Genomic DNA, 20,503 nt, shown 5'->3' on the forward strand with positions numbered 1-20,503 from the left:
GATTTTCGAAGTAAGGTGAATAAAATCCAGTGGAATGGAAGTAAATATTGGATAGTGATAGATATTAAAAATCTATATACGAATATTTCACATGAATTGGGTATTGAAGCTTTAAAGTTTTTCTTGGGAGATATCCCTTTAACTCACTACATAATGGATTTGGTACATTTTTGTCTCAAAAATAATTTTTTAGAGTTTAATGGTACTTTGTACCAACAAGTTAAGGGAACAGCGATGGGGGCAGTATTTGCCCCAATGTATGCAAATCTATTCATGGGCCATTTTGAGGCGCAATTTCTATATAGAATGGAGTTTTTCAGAAGTTATGTAGTGGAGTATTTTAGATATATAGATGATTTAATTTTTCTATGTGAAGGTGGTAGATCTGAGGTAGGTGAGTTTATACATGATTTGGACCAAAATAATTTTGGGATTAAATTTGATGGGGCACAATGTGGGGAAAGATTGACATTTTTAGATGTTAATTTGGAGGTAGAAGGAAGTAAGATAGTTACATCTGTTCATTACAAGTTTGAGGGAGTAAACAATTTTTTTATATTGCTCCAGTTGTCACCCTCCCCATTTAATAGCTGCTCTTCCTTATGAGTTGCTACGTATTTCAAGGTTGACCAGCGATAATGGTAAAATGGAAGAAATAAGAATAGTGCCAAATGTGTAGAACAAGCCAGAAATAGACTTACGCCAGGTAATCAAGACAAGATAGTTGCAGAATATAAGGGTAGATCGGATAGAAACAAAAATAATATTTTAGTGGATAAAATATTTTTTGTGACCACATATGGTGTTTACACTGAATAATTGGTTAATGGAATTTTTTAACACAGGATCCCTTTTTGGGTGAATTGTTGCCTCAAAGACCAATGGTGTCATACAGGTGGGGGAAGAGTACTAAGGATATGTTAATACATGCTCAGTTTAAATTTCCCATGGAAAAGTTGAATAGATCTATTAGAAATGTTGGTCTTAGTGCATGTGGTCATTGTAGTACATGTAATTATACAGTATCTACTTTTAAGAAAATAAATGGACAGAAAATATGATGTGTGTGACAGTTATAGCTGTATGACAGAGGGAAGTGTTTATGTGCTTAAATGTGAATGTAACTTATTTTATGTAGGAGAAACTAAACAAAGTTTTCGTATTAGATTTTTAGAACATTTAAGAAATATACAAAATGAAAAAGTGGAAAGCCCATTAGGGTTACATTTTAAAATGTACCATAATAGTGATGGGAGTAAGTTGACAGGAAGTGTTTTAGAAAAAGTTTATTGTGAAAGAGATGCATGTTTAAAAAGTAAACGACAACATAAAGAAGCACTTTTTATTTTGAAATACAATACTTTATACCCTTATGGGTTAAACAGAGAGCTTAATTGGAAATGGCTCTTGTAAAGTGTTTCTCTAATTGTTTAACAAAGTTTTCATATTAGATTTTTAGAACATTTAAGAAATATACAAAATGAAAAAGTGGAAAGCCCATTAGGGTTACATTTTAAAATGTACCATAATAGTGATGGGAGTAAGTTGAAAGGAAGTGTTTTAGAAAAAGTTTATTGTGAAAGAGATGCATGTTTAAAAAGTAAATGACAACATAAAGAAGCACTTTTTATTTTGAAATACAATACTTTATACCCTTATGGGTTAAACAGAGAGCTTAATTGGAAATGGCTCTTGTAAAGTGTTTCTCTAATTGTTTAACTGGTTTTGTTTTAATATAAATGAGGTTGTGAATGGATGTAATTGTACTCTGTTAAACGCATTGGCCGTGGCGCTAGAGAGAGAAAAAGAGTTTGCTTGTCTACAGTCATTTCAGCAATAAATTCTGCTTTTGGATTTAATGGTTTTATCGTTTTTCTGCATTGCATTTTCTTCTGTGGTTTCTTGCTTTTTAGATGAGCTTTAGGTGGAAATCTCATAGTTTTCAATTTCTTTGCTCAGGAATCGGGGATAAAAAGTTAATAAAACAGTGGGTTTTGAACCAACATGCATTTTCTGGACAATGAGAAGTATAAAACACTAATGTCTGGCATTACTGACTGATATACCTCTCAACTGTACAGATTTTCACAGAATGTCCAGATTTTCGCCTCATATTTTGGTCTGTTCCTCATAAAAGTTGTGGTTTTCTGGCTAATCATTGAAGACTGAAATCACTAAATAATGACAGATATTTGAGTTTGACATTCTATCCTTCAGAAAATACTTAATTCAAAACCTGTTACTCTACCAACTTTTTAAGTTTATAGGAGCAATATTTAAAGTCTGTCCCTATTTTTGGGCCTTTGTCCTCCCGTTCTTTCTGGCTTTGTCCAGATTTCTTGCACTGAAAGGTTGAGAGGTATGCTGACTGACTATAATTCTCAGTAATTAACCAGAAAATAAAACAAGGCACAGGGTAAAATGTAAAACAAGGTCATGGACATTTTGCAAAATCAGGGAAAGATGAGTGGCAAGAGACCTTACTAGCCAATGCAGAAACAATTAAATCTAGACACAGTAATAAGCAAACTTTCTATTAGTATTGTAGAAAAGAATGGAAACTATGGTAGGTGGGTCCACTAGCTGGTACATGTACAATAAAAACTTATGTGTACAGGCAGGACAAAAAATAATCACTAAACTGATTTAAAGACAAGTCAGTATACATGCACCTATAACCTCAGTGTGAGAGTAAAAAATAAGGTTTAGGGACAAGGCTGAATATATGTTAATGTGCACATATTTACAAATGCTCTTACAGCTAACAACTCAGTGGACAGCACAGAGAAGAGTAAACCAGGACATACACTGTCACGGGAGGCAGACAGCCGGTTTCATTCCTGGTGATGGCAGTAAGCAAAGGTAAAAAATACAAAACAATTTACAGCAGTATTTCTTGAAAATCCACAGTTCCCTTTATATCAGACATGATCCTACCCAAGCTGCAAAGCCCTACCAAATCAACAGTTACATTCCCCAACTTGTGCTGCTTCACCTGGTGATAAGAACAAAATCCTGTTAAACAGTACTCAGTAACAACTTATTCAAGCCATACTGTTTTCTATGACCACAGAAGAAAATATTATCTCAGTGGAAGCTCTCAGGTGAATATATGGATGTGTGTGTGTGTGTGTGTGTGTGTGTGTGTGTGTGTGTGTGTGTGTGTGTGTGTGTGTGTGGTGATAGACAAAATAACTATATAAATGAAAGTAAGTTTAGGGCAGCAGCTACAACAATATGATGAGATCTCAGTGCCCCATGTTTAAATCCTGTTTGAACCATTTACTCTACTGCTGAGCTCAAAAGGTTTAAGTTACCTATGTACTGTTTATTTAAGTGAGCTTTGAGTTTCCACTTGCAGTAAAAGCATTAACGAAGTTCCTGCTTCTTTACACTACAGAATAATAGCTTTGTAACACAGTCTTTAATAAAACTAACATATAAAGTCAAACTGTCAAGGATACCTTCTACTGCTGAGAAACAATTAACCTACCTGGATCAAGCCACTTAAGTGGGCCTCGGGGTTTAAGGATATAAGCAGCACTGCCAACAAAATCCCCACCATCAGCCACAAATATACTGTCCTCTGCAGCCAGCTCCTCAACATGGTGCAGTACCTTTAGTGGGTTCAAATGCAGCTCTGTTTTCTCTCCTGATTTCTCCCTTAAAATTAAGTAAGAAATCACATTGGTCAATAGAAAATACACACTAAAGATAATTCTACAAATCATATTATGTGACTATAAAGAGTCCTTCTGAGCTCTCCATAAAATGCACTTTCAATGCTGCTCATAGAGATTTTTTTCTTAAATGGCACGTTTACTTATGAGACGATCAAGTACTTAATGGTTACCACAGCTATACATTTTGCAAATTACAAGCATGCATGGCTGTATTATGTAACTTAAAGTTGTATCCCTTGTTCAGTGTAATTTACACTTTGAAACAACTTCTGCATTACCTGTTCCAAAACGTTTCTGAAGACTTGTATGCCGGAAAAATACAGCTATCATTTTCTGTAGACAATATATTTCAGTAAAGTAACATTCATGAATACTGTACAATTAGCTAGATATTGATGCAAGTTATCTGCCACTGCCAGCTTTCCTAAACTATGTGCTGATGTCTTTAGAAACAACCACCAAAATTTATGCTCACAACATAAGGCCAAAGTACTTCACTTCAGGTGCCAGAAATATTGCAGTAATAAAAGTTTGTAGAGTTACTGAAGGTATAAAAAAACGATATGCATCATATTTGTTAAACCTGAAACACACAGTTACATAAACATTCAAATGTTTGAATTAATCTCTACTGGCTTGATGGCAGAGAGAGAAGGAGCATATCCACACTGCTTATAATCAAGGATCAGTTAAACTAGGAGACTACAGGATCACAGGGAGAGATTGGGTGAACAATAAAACAATAATGTTCCTAACAAAGGAAACCAGTATCTGGAGCTCCATAGAAGACACAGTGGTGTCTTACCGTCTCATTCTTCCAGAAGTCTATGATGACAAAGGTCGGGGGTTGGTGGGTGGGAAGTTGAGGAAGAATGAAAATGGACAACACAGATGGAACATTATGTTAAGTACATAACTTCTTTATCTGATGTCAATTTTTATTCATTCAGACAAACTCATAAAACTAAAACCAAAAAAAGCAGAAATGCTTTGGTGGTACTGAGATGTGAAAGAAATATAAGCCGATAAATTCCAATAGGTTATAAACCAGATTTATTAAGCCAAAAAGTTTTAAAAAATCAAGCGCTTTCGTCTCCTAAGTTAGGAAACTTTATCAAGATAAGGTGTGGAGCTTGTAATTATTGTCACTATATAATGGAAGGCAATAAATTCACTATTCATGGTATTAGAGTAGTGTTAAAGAAAAAATGTTTTTGCCATACAGAAAAAGTTGTTTACTGTGCTTTCTGTTGTGAATGTTCCTGCTTTTATATCGAAAAGACAGAAAGGAAATTGAAAAGTCCTATTTAAGAACATTTGAGAGACATAAAACTAAGGAAAGACACCAATGCTTTGGCTAGACACTGTAAAGAATGGCCAGGTCATAGTTTTAAATTTACTGTGACAGAACCAATGGAATCTAACCCAAGGGGTAGACCATGGCCATTATATTTGGAAAGGAATGAAACTCTATGGCAATTGAGAACGAATGCCACTCAATGGCCGGGTCTGAATGATTCTGTTTCAATTGCTTGTTTTTGGAAACTGAAAGCCCTGGATAGATAGTTTATGCATGTTGCACCTTACAATGTGAGAATAAGTATTTAAATATTTATTATTAGTACATAATATTTACACATTACTTGTGAACTTTTAGTATAGGCAGATGTACAAAGTTTTATTTTGAAAGCTTTCGTATATATGGTTACTATATTGTACTTATGCTTTTATATGTGTTTTTAAAATGTATTTTTATACATTAATTTTACAGCATTTTATTTTTGCTAACAGAGTTATTTTTTATATATTATATATTTTATGTCATACTTCATATTTTATTTTTATGTGCATTCTGACCCTCACTCGTACATTCATATATAGGTTCATAGGTTCATAGGCTAGTACTAGGCTAACTGCCCTTGCGAGCCATTTTAAGCCTAGCCAGTTTTCCCTTGTGAGATTCAAACCCTGTGCCTTGTGTTTGTAAGGCAAACACCTTAACCATTAGGCCACCCACCCAACCCCTCATGTATTATATATATATATATATATATATATATATATATATATATATATATTTATTTACTTACATTAGATTATGCATTTTAACCTTGGATTAAATGTAATAAAATACATTTATATTTTTAATGTTAAAATAAGTTTAGTTTCTGGTGAAAATGCACGACTGTCAATGTTTGGCAACACAATTCAGTAGTATGAGTCTGCCGTACTGCAAGTAAATGCAACCATTATATTTTAAATATGACTATTTGGTTAATACATCTTTAAACAATGTATCATATGTATTTTGAACCTTTAGTAGCAATGAATGTGATTGGTTCATAGTTTTTTACTAATTAACTTTTATGATATAAAGGTGATGTTTCTTTGGGCATGCTTTATCTTTATAAAGTCTCCTAACTTAGGAGACAAAAGCACTTGATTTTTAAAAACTTTTTGGCTTAATAAATCTGGTTTATAACCTATTGGAATTTATCAGCTTATATTTCTTTCACATCTCAGTACCACTGAAGCATTTCTGCTTTTTTAATTTTTATTCATTCCTCAACCATTGTGACAGAGTCCTATGCTACCTTATATGCCAGGTGGACTCTAAGGAAGGATATTCCTGACCATGGTTGAACCAAAGGCTGGTCTTCCCCTCGAGACCAGATCAATTTGTAATGAGAAATAAAGGTATAAGGATAAGCCCAAGCAGAAGCTGCACATATGTCATCCATGGAATGGCTAGACAAAAATACTGATGAGGCTGCCATAGATCTTGCAGTGTGAGCTTTCAAAGGTTTTGATAATGGAATGCCTAATTTATTATAGACAAAGGTTATGCAGTTCGTAAATCCATCTTTTTCAATGTCACTTTTGTAACATACTTGCCCAATTTGTTACCTGCAAAAGATACTGATGTCTTTCATGCTGTGTAAGTAGAAACACAGCTGTCTATGAATGTCTAGTAAATACAACATGTATTCACCTTTGTTTGCAAATCTGGGGAAGAAAACAGGCAATGTTACTGATTGATACTGAATTCTGACACCACCTTAGGAAGGAAGGTAGGGTTGGTTCTTAATGTCATCCCATCCTTATGGAAATCCAAGTATGGAGATTTAGAGGATAATGCTTGGAGATATGAAACTCTCCTGGTAGAGGTAAATAGCCACTAAAAATAAGGTCTTCCAGGTCAAATATTTAAGATCACATTTCACAGCTGTTTGAAAGGGGAATGGATTAAGGCTTGTAGAACAAGGTTCAAATCCCATTGGGGAGTAGGATCTTTACAAGATGGTCTAAGTAAAACAGTACCTCTTAAAGACCTTGCATACCTTAGTGGAAGCTAGAGAAGACTGGTCAGCTCCCATATGAAAATTAGAGATTGCTGCCAATTGAACTTTAATGATAGGGGAGCTAGCTCCTTCATTAAAAATTTCTGCAAAAAATTCTAATACACTTGTGAAGGGACTGAAAAGGGAACAATACTTTTTTAATGCAGAAACAAAAAAACTTTTCCACTTACTCTTCTAGATTTTCCCAGTGGAAACTTTATGGGAAGACAAAAGTATATGGTTGACAGCTGATGACAGGATAGTTTGTCTGGCTATTAACAGAAATGGAGAAACCATGTTGTTAGCTTTAGGTTTGATACATCCGGGTGATCCATGTCCGTTGGGTGAAACAGGAGGTTGGGAATTGGATCCAGAATCCAAGGTGGGTAAAATCAGATGAGGCCGAAGGAAGGGGAACCAAACATGTCGAGGCCACTAAGGTGCAATGAGTATGACTGCACTTCAACCTTGTAGTCTTCTGTAGGAATTTGGGAATCAATGGTTCTGGTGGATAAGCATAGAGAAGACCAGATAGCCAATTGTGGAGCAAAGCATCCCTCGATGACTCCCCAGTTTGGGGGATTAGGGGAAAGAAGCTGCTGCATTTGCTGTTCAGGGGAGACAAAAAGGTTGCAGCAAGGCTGGCCCCATTGACGGAAAGTAGTCTCAGTCACGTTTTTGCTGAGAGACCAGTCGTGAGATAGAAGAATGGACCTACTTAATTTGTCTGCTATCATATCGGATTTCCCCAGAATGTGCACTGCAATGAGAAAGCGGATGGATGAGGTCGCCTATTGCCACAGTCTGAGGGCTTCGCGACACAAGGGATATGACCTGGTTCTTCCTTGCTTGTTGATGTACCAAACAACTGACATACTGTCCATTTGGATCGCAACTGTTCCCAGAGGTAGAGCATCCAGAAAAGCTTACAATGCTGATAGTGCTGCTCTCATCTCCAGAACATTTCTATGCAAACTGGCCTCTTTGGGGGACCAAGTACTTTGGACTGTTTTCCCCAGGAAGAGCCCCCCCCCCCACCCAAAATAGGAGGTGTCTGTTGTTGCTATAGCTTTGGGCTGAGAGAGAATGAACAGACGGCCTTGTAAAAGCTTGTCTGACCTCATCCACCGGATCCTTTCTGGTCTGGTGGACTTCTTGGATGACCCTCTTTTCTAGCAACTTTTGTATTGCTGCCGCTTTCCTCTGATGGTGGAACATCGGGAAATGTTTGAGAGGATGGAGGTGGAACGGATATAACCTCTGAAAATAATCCTGCTGCATGTCTGTGTGATCCTTACTTGAACTGACAGCTGATAAAGACTTGACTATCGGGATGGTAGAATCCACTGGAGAATTCTCAAATTATATCTTGCAAGGGGAACAAGAATTATGGCTGCTGACATTGACCCCCAAGGTTTGAAGAATTAGTCAAGCTGAAATTTTGGTGGTGCGAATAATTTTTGTGACTTGGAATCTTAAAGTCTGAACTGTTCTGGGGAGATGAGGAGGTTGCAGATACTGTACTGAATTGTGCTCCTATGAATTCCACTGTTTGTGATGAAAGCAACTGAGATTTGTTGTAGTTTATTGTGATTACCAGAAGGGAGCAAGTTTGGAGTACCTGGTTTCTTGCTATTATGAGTAGATGCATGGGTTGGAGCAGTAGTGAGCCAGTCGTCTGAATACAGAAACACCCAGAATCCCTGCAGTCTCAATTGATCTGCCATTACTGCCATGCATTTGGTGAACATGCTGGGAGCTGTGGTGAGACCAAAGGGCAGAGCTCTGAAGTGGTAATGACTGGCTCCCAGCCAGAAGTGTAAGAACCTTCTGGACTGCCTGTTCATTTCTGATAGTATGCATAAGATCTAACAAGCATATCTAATCGTCCTTGCCTAGAAAAGGCAGAATGGACTGAACCGTGACTATCCGAAATTTGGAGTGTCAAATTGATTTGTTCAAACTGCTGAGATCCAGAATTGGTCTCCAGTCCCCTGTTTTCTTTGGCACTAAAAAGAATCTTAAGTTCCAGTTCCTTTCTGGTCTGGTGGGACTTCTTGGATGACCCTTTATTCTAGCAGCTTTTGTATTTCTAGTGCTGTGCTGCTGCTTTCCTGTGATGGCGGAACATTGGGAAACTTTTGTGAGGATGGAGGTGGAACGAAAAAGGGAATTATATAACCTCTGGAAATAATCCTCTGCATTTAAGTGTATTTCTAGCCAGGCTCTCTGGTGCTGGAATAAGCGACCCCTGATTGCCTCCAGAGGGGGCAAATCAGGCCTCCTTTCAAGAGCGCTGGTAGGGTCTCTCAGAGAAGGAATCTCTAGACCCTTGGTTTTGGGGATCACCTCTGCCACGTGGGTGGCGTCTTCCATTAGTCCCCCCCCCCTCCTCCCTCTAGAGGAACCATCTCCATGTGGATCTTGGAAAGGACCCTGAGATTTTTTGAAGCACATTTTTTGTCCCCCACATTGGTGCATAGAAAAGGTCCCTTGGAGGAGTCCAAAAATGTACTCCTACAGCACAGAGAGTCTTTCCATCCTTCTCACACTTGAAGTGTGTGTCCTTCACTTTTGGGCCAAACAAGGATGACCAGTCAAAAGAAGCATTGATGAAAGAAGATCTGAAGGGCTCCACAAAATCACACAAGTGCATCCAGGCACATCATCTTACTGACGTACCCTCCGCTGCATGAGAGATGAGCCTCATGGACAAGTTTGAGACAGATTGAAGGGCTGCCAACTGTGAAGCTACCGTAGCTCGAGGCTTTGCATTAGTGGACCCTGAAAGAGTAGTTGACAATTCCTTAATCAAATCTCTTTTAGCCTTGTAAAATGTCCCAGGTAATTCAGTGACCTAAGAGCAAAGGTCTCTGAAGCATAAACAAGCTTCCCAAACCTGTCCAAAGCCCTGAACTCTCTATTAGGGGGATGGACAGTGGAAATTTGTTCCACAAGTTTCTTCTTCATAGCTGCTGCTATGACCATGGCATCTACAGGCATTCCCTTACTCCAGTGTTCCCTTCCTGTCAGAGGTGCCAGAATTTGGTCTGGTCTCCTGGGAATGGGTTCAACTACATCAGGTTCCTTCTATGCCCACTGAGAGATCAAAACAATGAGCTAGTCAGTGAGCAGAGTTACTCAGGAGGTAGACGGGCCAGTTCCAAATGTCTCCAGAAACACCAAATCCTCCAGGGAAGGATTTGGGGAGGCCCAACCACTCCATTGCTTGAAGATCTTCAGAATGTCTCCAAATGAAACATCTTTGGGTGGTGATCTGGGGGATCTTTCCCTTTCATCAAAATGTGCATCTTCATGAGATTTCTGAGGGGAATCTAACTGCCTCCTTTTGCACTTTTTTTTCTGGGATACTTCCTTGGTGGGATGTTCCGGAGAAGTACTGGAAGAGAGGGTAATGCCCTGCTGGGTAGTCTGTATGGTTGGACTGGCTGTCCCTTTGGAGTTGAATAAGGCTCTTGGCGCAAAACCATATGGGAAGTAGAAGGTAGATCCAAGGGAAGGGAGAGGCCCTCTGTCCTGCTGAAACAGAGAACACTTTCTCCATTAACTTGAAAGCAGACCATCTGGGAGGAAGGAAGCAGATGGAATCAAGAAGCCATGCTTCTGTCCCACTGGCTCCATCTGCCCCATGGGCAATCCACTCAAGGCAGAGGCTGGAGCCAAACTGTCCAGGTCCGAGGCTCCAATGGCAGAGACTGCTCCAAAAACTTCGGAGTCAACTCCAACATCTCAGATCCAACCAAGACACTACTGCTCTGAGAGCCACTTGGCTCCAAACTTGTTGGAGGCGGTGTGCTCAGAGAAACCTTCAGATCCAAGTACACCTGTACTCTCGGATGCAAAACAGACAGTCTTGGCAAACTCAAATCCAAACACTCCAAAACGAAGTATCAGATTGGAGAAGGAGCTGTGAATGGAGGGGTAGATCTAGCTAATGCTTTCTGACTTGAAGGGGTTGGAGCTAGGAGAAAACCCATCTGTATTAGTGCCAAGAGGACTTTCCTCATCATTCTATCCAAATTGGCTTTTAAGAGACTCCTAGAAGAATGAGATGAAGCAATGGATGGCAACTTGTACCGCTCTCTCTCAAGGAAGGGAGATGGCAGTCTTGAAGGAACTAGGTTGATTGTAGGTGAATATCGGACCCAAGGAAGAATCTTAGAAGCTGAAGTGCCCTGATCAGAAGACATTTTAGGAGATGTAGAGGACACCCTGCAGCTGAATGGCTTCAGCTCCAATCTGGATTTTCTGAAAGGAGGCTCTGTAGATGGAGTGAAAGAGCCCAACTTCTTCTGGGAGTTGTTAGGAGCATCCTTGGAAGATGTTTTGGGGGACTGACACTCAGATATAGCTACTGAAAAGAAGTTGGAAGTAACCCTTTTAATATTTACTTGTTTCTTCTATCCACTAAAGCATGGGGATGAAAACTTTTACAAGTTTCACAGTCAAGATTAAGATGGTCAGGGCCTAAGCAATATACAGAAAGGTCACGGGTGTCAGAATAAGGCAACTTATGGCCGTTTTTTTTTTTTTTTACATTTTTTAAATCTTTTCTCAGACATTTTTGGTTAGCGCAGTGGTTAACACTGTCACCTCACAGAAAGAGGTTCTTTGCTTTGATTCTCAGCAGGGGTGCCTTGTGTGTGGAGTCTGCATGTCCTCCCTGCATTTAACATGGGTCTCCTCTGGGTACTCCCGTTTCTTCCCACATTCCAAAGACATGCATCTGGAGCATTTCTCCCTGGGCCTCCACTGAAAATAGGCTCTGTCCTAGTTGGACTTTCCCACTGGAACAGACCTGTGTTTGAACCACTCAATGTGGTTTTCACTTAGTGGCTATATCTGAAACATGGCTCAGTCCTGCTAATCCTGAACAACTCATACTGCTAGCAATTCTTAGTTCAGAGAGAAGAGACAAGACAGACATGTCTTATATGTCCACATTTTAACAGCAGAGAATCCTCTAGATTCCTAATCCCAATGGGGAAGGCACAGAAGTTGTCCTCATCATATTGTACTCAAATGGAGTAAAAGAAAATGATTACTGAAGGTATATCAATAAAAAAAAAATAACTTGCTATCAGAAATAAATGACTGGATAAGTAAAAATTTCCTCCATGATGTTTCCTCATTGGGTATCTCAACACCAGCTATTAGATCTACTACGTCCAATCAAATGCAAAAGCTCTAAACACAATTGCTTATACAATCCAGTATGAAACCATATCCTTGAATACAAAAAATGCTGTAAACATACATACTCAAAGAATGCCAATATTCATGCAAATAAGTAACAGTTAAAATAAGAATTTCTACAGGGGCTTTGCCACATCCCAATTTTATATTTCCACTCAAAGATCTGCACCAGCTCAGAGAAAGGGCAACCACTCAGAAGACAGGTAAAATGGTAACTATCTGGAAGCCATCAATCTTGGAATATACAAAAATACCTAAATACAAGATAAAATGCAGTGCCACAATGGTAAGCAATAATGAGAAGACTTAACCATATCGTGATTTAACACACTTAAGGAAGTATTTAAAAAAGGGGGGGGCAAAACTAACATTAAACAAATCAAGCAACCCAAGGAATTTAGTCAAAATTGCCTCACTGCACTTTGTTCTGGTACAACTATCAAAATGAACATCCCTCATGGACTTGTTCTCTTTCAAAGAACATGACAGCACCAGACGGTATAGAGGACATCATGAATAACCGCTAATCAAAAAATTCCTATTCCAGATTAATATTAGAACATTTTCTGCTAAGCATATAACCCACTTTTCAATTCAAGATGTTTTGCCACCTAGTAAACAATTAGAGAGGGAAGGGTAACAGAATGGAAAGTGGCTAAAAATGCATATGGACTGCAGGCTAGAGACTGCTTCTCCCCATTAAGGGTTGATATCAGACAATAGGCAAAGAGAAAATTTTAAGGGGATACTAAGCAAAAGACCAGCACTCGTAGAGTTTTTAAGCAGAATCTAGAACAGAAGCTGCTGTTAAAAAGGGGATAATCAGTGCAGCATATAAAATATTGCATGATAACTATAACAGTCAATCAGGGGGGTATGGTCAAGATGGTGTCTATTTAGCAGCTTTTTCTGCTCTGCTACTCAAGATATAATTCTGACAGGAATCTGGAATTAAAAAATCAGTTTATATATTATATCTTGAGAGCTTTTCTTTTTAAACTTATACTGAACCATTTTTTCTAAAAATATTCTTGCTCTTTAATATCTTTCCTGTCAAAATTAAATAGAAAGGATTACAAAGACATCTTGAGATGAGTTACTCAAAGTCAAAATATCAAGACCAATATATAAAAAAGGAATTACAATCTCTTCTTGTCAATATACAAGAACTTTTAATCAAAATGGACAAAATGGATAAACTGGATAATTTTAAGGAAGAATCTACAAAGCGAATTGAACAACTACATAAGATGATTAAACAGTAAAAAGCTCAAATATCAGGAATGGAAGAAGCCTTAACTGATATAGAAGGAAGAATGTCAGAGGGAGAAAACCACATAGAATTTCTCTTGAAACAAAACCATTCATTATTAAGTAAAGTTGATGACTTAGAAAATAGATCCAGAAGAAATAATATTAGAATATTCCACAGGGACTAGAAGGTAATAATATAGTTAATTTCTTAACTTCCTGGCTACCAAAAGCACTGAACTTAAATCAATGTCCTTTGTCATTTAAAGAGCTCATGGATCATTAGATCTTCAATGAAGAAAAATCTTCCAACAAGGTCAGTCATAAAGATTTATATCCAGCCAGGATAAAGAATTAATTTTTAAGAATGCCTGGTCAAGTCTTCCTATCAAAGTTAATGACAGTACAATAAGATTTAACGACGACTACTCTACCTCAGTAATTTCCAAAAGGAAATATTTTTTCCATTAATTAAAAATTAAAGAAGCAAATTAAAGTACATCTATTGTTTCCTGCAAGACTGAAAATATTTCTTTCTGATGGTGCAAAAAACATTTGATATTCTTCAGACTGCTATTACTTTTATTCAGAAAAGTTTTTGGATCATTTAGAAGAAATGGAGTGGAATGCAGTTTTCTTGAAGAGACAGGCAGAAATAGATGGCAAAATAGTGAAAAAAAAGAAAAACGTTAAAAGTGACGAATAAACACATTAATATTGTCTTTATACATTCATTACAGTTATTCAATAGAATTTTGGATTAAAGAGCAATCTAATATATATTCATCTTATGAATATAAATGGAAAAAACATTAATGAAAGCTTCTCATTTTAGAGCAGTAAACACGTTTCTGTTTTATTTATATTCAACAGTTATCCCATTTTTCATTTTCTTTAAGAATTTCCAGTAGTTGATGTTTAATAAGGAACTATTAGTCAAATTACAATGACTGCTACTTTAATTCAATATCTTTCTACTATCAGAAACACATAAGTAGATACATGTATATGTTTTGTAAGGTATCAAGGTTTAGGTAATATTTATAGATTCCTTTGTTTCACTTAATTATATAAATATATAATCAGTAAATGCACAGCACCATTATTTAAATATTTAGTGGCTAAAAATATATACATAATAATAGAAAAGTTGCTTAAACTATTGTTTCCTATCCTTTTCATTTAAAACCTTCCACAAACAGGCACAAAATTTATACTTAATGTCACCATTCTTGCACTATTTATATAATGTTCTGATAGGGAGGGTTGTTTTATAAGTTTTTTTCTTTTGTCCACTAATCTGGTGAAATTCACTGCAGTGGAGCTGTGATGTTATATTGCCTTTGTCACATGTGGCAAGAAAAGATTTGTGGCGATCCCGATGTGTAAGGGGGGATACAAATAAAATGCACGGACTTAAGTGTTTGCGGTAGGTGTTTAGTGTCTGTGCACTGATTAGCTTAGGAGCGTGGCTAATTATTTTCTCGGTTACTCCTTTGTTACTTGTTTTGTTCTGGGCTTCCCTTTCATCAGTAGCAAAGTGTCTGACTGAGTGTGTTTCTTAAACAATCTGGAATTACAGCTGACATAAGTATATTTTTTGCACTTTAATTGTTCAGTGTTTCCTATCAGTATTGCACTGGTTTTATTTGCTGAACAGTACTGCACTGTTTTTATTTATTTGCTTGACTGAACTATTTACTTTTCTGTATCTACATTTATATATTTGCTGACATCTGGTTGAATTTCACCGTCCCACTCAACTGCTGTTGTGCTCTTAAAGATGGTGACTTTTGCTTTAACCCGCCCCTACTGTAAATATGATCTGGAACACTCCTCCCAGTCCCATCTCATTAGCTCTTTCTACCTAATACACAGATCATTTGGAAAGGCCAAGCCCTTTCGTTCCTTAACCTTGGATTATCTTCTGTTCCTCCTCTCTCCCTTTCCACTTTCCTAACAAACAAAAAATAGACTTTATTCAGCAGCTTTTACTGTATTTCTGCTTCCTCCTCCTACTCTATTACTTAATATTGCTTTTTCTGCTACTTGTTCTCTAAAGTGTTCAATACCATCTTTTCTACTGCATTTATTACTGCTTGGATATAGCCTGTTTAAATTGTGTTATTCTAAGCCTCTTAGTTTTGATTTAAGCACTTGGGCTTTAGGCCTACCCCTTAGCTCTCCCTGGCCTTTCTCTCTCAGATTCTGACAAATATGATTGGACAATTTCCTGCAGTTTCTCCTGCCAGTCTGGTTGATATAGGCATCCTGAGACAGTGTAGCAACTGCCTCATGTACACAAACAACCATTTACTACTACCACCTATGAACACAATTTGCAAGAGATATCATTACATTAGGAACCTAGCGTCTATGCTCACTCCCTCACAAGCCAGTATATCTGGCACTGTGAAGGTTGGCAACACAATCACTACACCTCACCCACCACCCACACCTACACAACACACACCCACATATACGGAAGTCCTCAACAAAAACATACCCAAACAAAGGAGACTTCCAAGGCAAAAAACACAAGCAATCTCCAAAGCCCTCCACACCACATACCATGCATAGTTCATACACCTGTGTCTCATAGTCACTAAGGCTTAAGCATAAACCCAACATTTTAGTCATAGGAGACTCCATTGTGAGACACACACATGTGCCTCTCAACAGGTTGGATAAGGAGAAAGTCAAGGTTATTTGTCCTTCAGGGGCCAGAATCTGCCATGTCACATATGCACTCAGGTCTCTCAACAACAGGTACTGTTATGACTCTGTCATAGTCCATGTTGGTGTGAATGACTTGAGATGTACCTCCCTGGACTATATGAAGAGATATATGATTGAACTCGCTGACTACATGTCCCAGGCGGGTATGTCCCTAGCCTTAAGCAGCATTCAACTGTCACCGAGAATGATGCCTCAATACAAACAGAAAATGACTGACTTTAACAATTGGCTTAGTTTCTGGTGTCATTCCAGGGGGGATCCAGTACCTGACAGCCTGGGAAGATACGATCGACAGACCACAATGCTTTGCCAGAGGTGGCCTGGATCTGTCCCACTTGGGCTTCGGGCTTCTGACAATGGCTCTTGCCTCCTCCATAGTGCCTTTTTTAGGAAAAGTGATAAGGTTAAAACTACCAACATAAAACTTTTGAACACCACACAAATTAAAGGTCAAGCTGCTAAACGCTAGGAGTCAAAACATGAAACTGCACTCATTGCAAGCATTCTTAACCCTGGAAAATGCGGACATCTGCGCAGTCACAGAAACCTGGTTCAAAGCTGTGAACAGCACCTCAGCCTTACCTGGTTATTCATCCCATCATACATTTAGACCCCAAACTGTGGCCAGTAAAGCCAAAGGAGGTAGAGTTTCAATATATATTAAAGACATACACACCTCCAGGCTGGTCAAACAATATGACGCACAGGAGACATTCCAGGTGCAGGTGCAGTTAACCACTGACAAGACCCCTATACAAGCTATCAGCCCCCAAATCTGACTCAAGATGCCCGATCCACCTATCCGGACCTCTTTGAATTATCAAGATTCAACCCTTTACCCAGATCCTGGGTGACTTTAACTACCCAGTCATAGACTGGAAGAACTACTCATGCAAGAACACAAATGCCCAGAGATTCTTCAATTTAGTCGATGCAAATGCTTTGGAATAGCTAGTTGATACCTCCACAAGAGGTGATAACATCTTGGACTAGGTATTAACCAACATGAGTAACCACTGCAGCATCCCTGCAGTATCATCCTCCCTGGTAAGATCCAAACATAAAGCAGTCACTTTCGAAGTCACCATCTCCCCCAACCCCCCTCTAGCTAGGGACAAACAAACAAACTTCTCCCCCCTCTCTAGGAACTGGCACCAATATCCAAAGCTATACCAAAGCAATATATAAGCACTCATATAGCTGCACGGAATCAGGAATACCTGACAGGACTAAATCATCCTCCGCAACGAAGAGTAAACCTGTCTGATGGACATCTGCAATAAATAAACTCTATAACAAAAGGAAAAACTTGATGTCCAGGACCAAGAAGGAGCAGGTGCCCAATTGGAAGCAATCTCACCTTAGTCTGCACAAGCAAATAAGAGCACTACTGAAATCCTCCAAAGCTAACTTAAGAGTCCCATTTGGCCACATCTACTAGAAAACAATCATAAGGCCTTTGTCACATATGTCTGTAATCTCAAAGGAAGCACTCAGATCTGTTCAGAACTGGTGGTCAAGGACACCACATATACAAATGCTGCAGATATAGCAAACTTGCTGGCTGACAGATTCAGCTAAAACTTCACCCATCTGTCCCCCCATCAGTAAATCAGGACATTCCCAGTACCTTCCCCTTATACCTAGAGAACAGATCATCACTGCTCGTTCAAAGGCAAAAGATACAGCTTCCATGGGACCAGATAATATCCCAGGCTGCATCCTACATGAATTCAGGCAGGAACTTGCAGCACCATTAGGCACCCTATTCATCCAAAGCCTGAGTACTGGCGTTGCCCCATCTGAGTGGAGGACAGCCACTATCATCCCTTTGCACAAAGATGGCACATCCACCGATACGGGAAATTATAGACCCATCAGCCTAACTAGCCTAAACTGCAAGGCCATGGAATGGATTATCATGGACCACATTAACAGGACATTGGCAACCTCCAAACACTCAATCCCACATAGTACAGCTTTGTCAAGGGGAGGTCATGTCTGTTAAATTTGGTCAAAGTCTTTGAGACAGTCCCCAAAGCCATGGATGAGGGGAAGACGGTGCACACCACTTACCTTGACCTTGCCAAAGCCTTCAACACTATTCCCCACTCGGGCATAATAGATAAACTCTCTCAACTAGGCATCAATCCATACGTTACCAGATGGGTAGCTAACTGGGTCATTGATAGAACCTACCTAGTTAAAATAGGGGAAGCCACCTCAAGCAGTAGACCCGTAATGAGCGGTGTACCCCAGGATTCAGTCTTGGGGCCTCTGTTATTTGGAATATATTTTTCTGAGGTGCAGGCAAAAACCAGTGGGCTATGGCTGACCAAGTTTGCAGATGACTGAAAGTTGGGCGATGTCATCATTTCCCCTAGGGATGTGAATATCCTCCAAGAGGGTCTCACCCAAACAAATGACTGATGTCAGAAACATGGCCTCAAGCTGAATACCAAAAAATGCATTATCATCCCCTTCGGGGAGAGTGACGTCCCTACAAATCATCACATTAATAACAACGTCCTAAGCATGCAATCAGTTGTGAAGGATTTGGGCACCTAGGTTGATAGCAACCGGACTTTTGACCTCCACGTTGCTTCCATTGTACGGAAAGCTTTCTAAATTAGGTGCTGGGTTCCACAAAGACCCTCATATGACATAAGAGTACTTTAAGTCATTTTTACATGACTCTCACTAGATAACTTAAATCTTTAAAGACATATGCACTTATCTGATGGACACAGATCTAATCTTTCTAGCTAGCCGTTATTTAATTAATACAGTAGATTTAAATATGTAAGCAAAGAAATGGTATAGTAGAAATTGCAAATATTAAAGACTAAATTCTTAAAATATTAAATGTATTTGTCACTATTCTCAAGGTATATAATAAGAAGTCTATGGTGCATACAGAGTCATTTTGTATTAATGCTTTGTTCGAATATTTATGAAGTTGATTCTTTGACAGAGTGCTTCTAATATTAATTTCTAAGAAAGAGACTATACACCTTTACTTTAAAAGAACAATAAGTTATGGGAAATTATTTTATAATTATAGAAAAATATGTGACCTGATTCTGCACCAACTTATACATACTAAATAATCTTACTTTCAGATTAGTTATTTACACCATCTGAAAATTATTAACTACAAATATAACTTTTATTTGAAACAGGTGAGCAGACATTGTTGACCTAGCATATCATTTTATCATTAATTAACCAGGCAGATAAGCTAGAATCTATGGAAATGTTGCTGAGCGACTTACAAAAAATTCATTAGCTTCTGAATAACAAAGGAACAGTATTACTGCATATACTAAATGATTACAATTTTACCACATTAGTGTTACTGTAACTGTTTACTAAATAGATTAACCACATGGTGTAAGTAGTATATATTGCATATACTAAATGATTACAATTTTACCACATTAGTGTTACTGTAACTGTTTACTAAATAGATTAACCACATGGTGTAAGTAGTATATATTGCAAAATTTGATGTTATCTAAAAGCAAAAGGAGTAAATTGCATACATATTTTATATTAGTAACTTAATATATGATGAGTAGAACTTCCATAATACTTAAATACTAAAGACTACATCTTTCTAAGGAGTTTATCTTAAAACATTCAATAAGATTAAACAAAATATCTTATTCAGAGTTTTGAACCCTGCGTTAATTCTAGCTTCCATTTATACCCCTTTCTAGTAATACATTATATATTTGTCTAGCTCATCTGTGATATTTATGTATCTACAAAAACGATGAGGTTGTAATTACTGTCATAAGTTACAAGTGATGAGACTCATTACTATTATACATATTTTCTAACTTGTATTTTTCACTTTAAGAAATAGGAACAATAGGAGATATTACTTTATAAGCAAAATGTCTGTTGTATTATTAAAATATCATTAACTGTTTAAATACAGAAGTCTCTTAACAAAATGTATGATTTCTGAACTTGATAGTAACAATTTATTAAATGGTTTATTTAATTTCATTTTACAATATTACTGGATAAACTCTGAAGAGTAGATGGTATGTTTGGATAGATCACTATTCACACTGGAAGTTTTAAACTTCATGAAGGACAAAATTACAAGTTATATTTTACATGCGTTTAAACTTTAAATATGGTGTCTACATTTCACTTTACTTTATATTTTTGGTACATATAAAACACTACATATAAAGTTTTACATAAACAACTTAAGTTACTTAATGGAAAATCTTAAGGCATATGTGTTAACAAGAC

The 20,503-nt window shown here is 37.8% G+C and overlaps 1 protein-coding gene across 1 annotated transcript in view; it reads right to left on the reverse strand.

Moving 5' to 3' along the window:
* Positions 1-20,503, reverse strand: part of ILVBL (ilvB acetolactate synthase like) — a 790,151-nt gene that overhangs the window by 321,704 nt on the left and 447,944 nt on the right. Inside the window, exon 12 of the mRNA XM_044080826.1 lies at positions 3,494-3,663. Coding sequence (XP_043936761.1) covers positions 3,494-3,663 — 170 coding nt within the window. The remainder of the gene's footprint in view (positions 1-3,493; positions 3,664-20,503) is intronic.

The sequence above is a fragment of the Protopterus annectens genome, chromosome 8.part0 (genome assembly GCF_019279795.1).
Source record: "Protopterus annectens isolate FY-2018-M chromosome 8.part0, PAN1.0, whole genome shotgun sequence".
In the NCBI taxonomy this organism is placed as follows: domain Eukaryota; kingdom Metazoa; phylum Chordata; order Ceratodontiformes; family Protopteridae; genus Protopterus; species Protopterus annectens.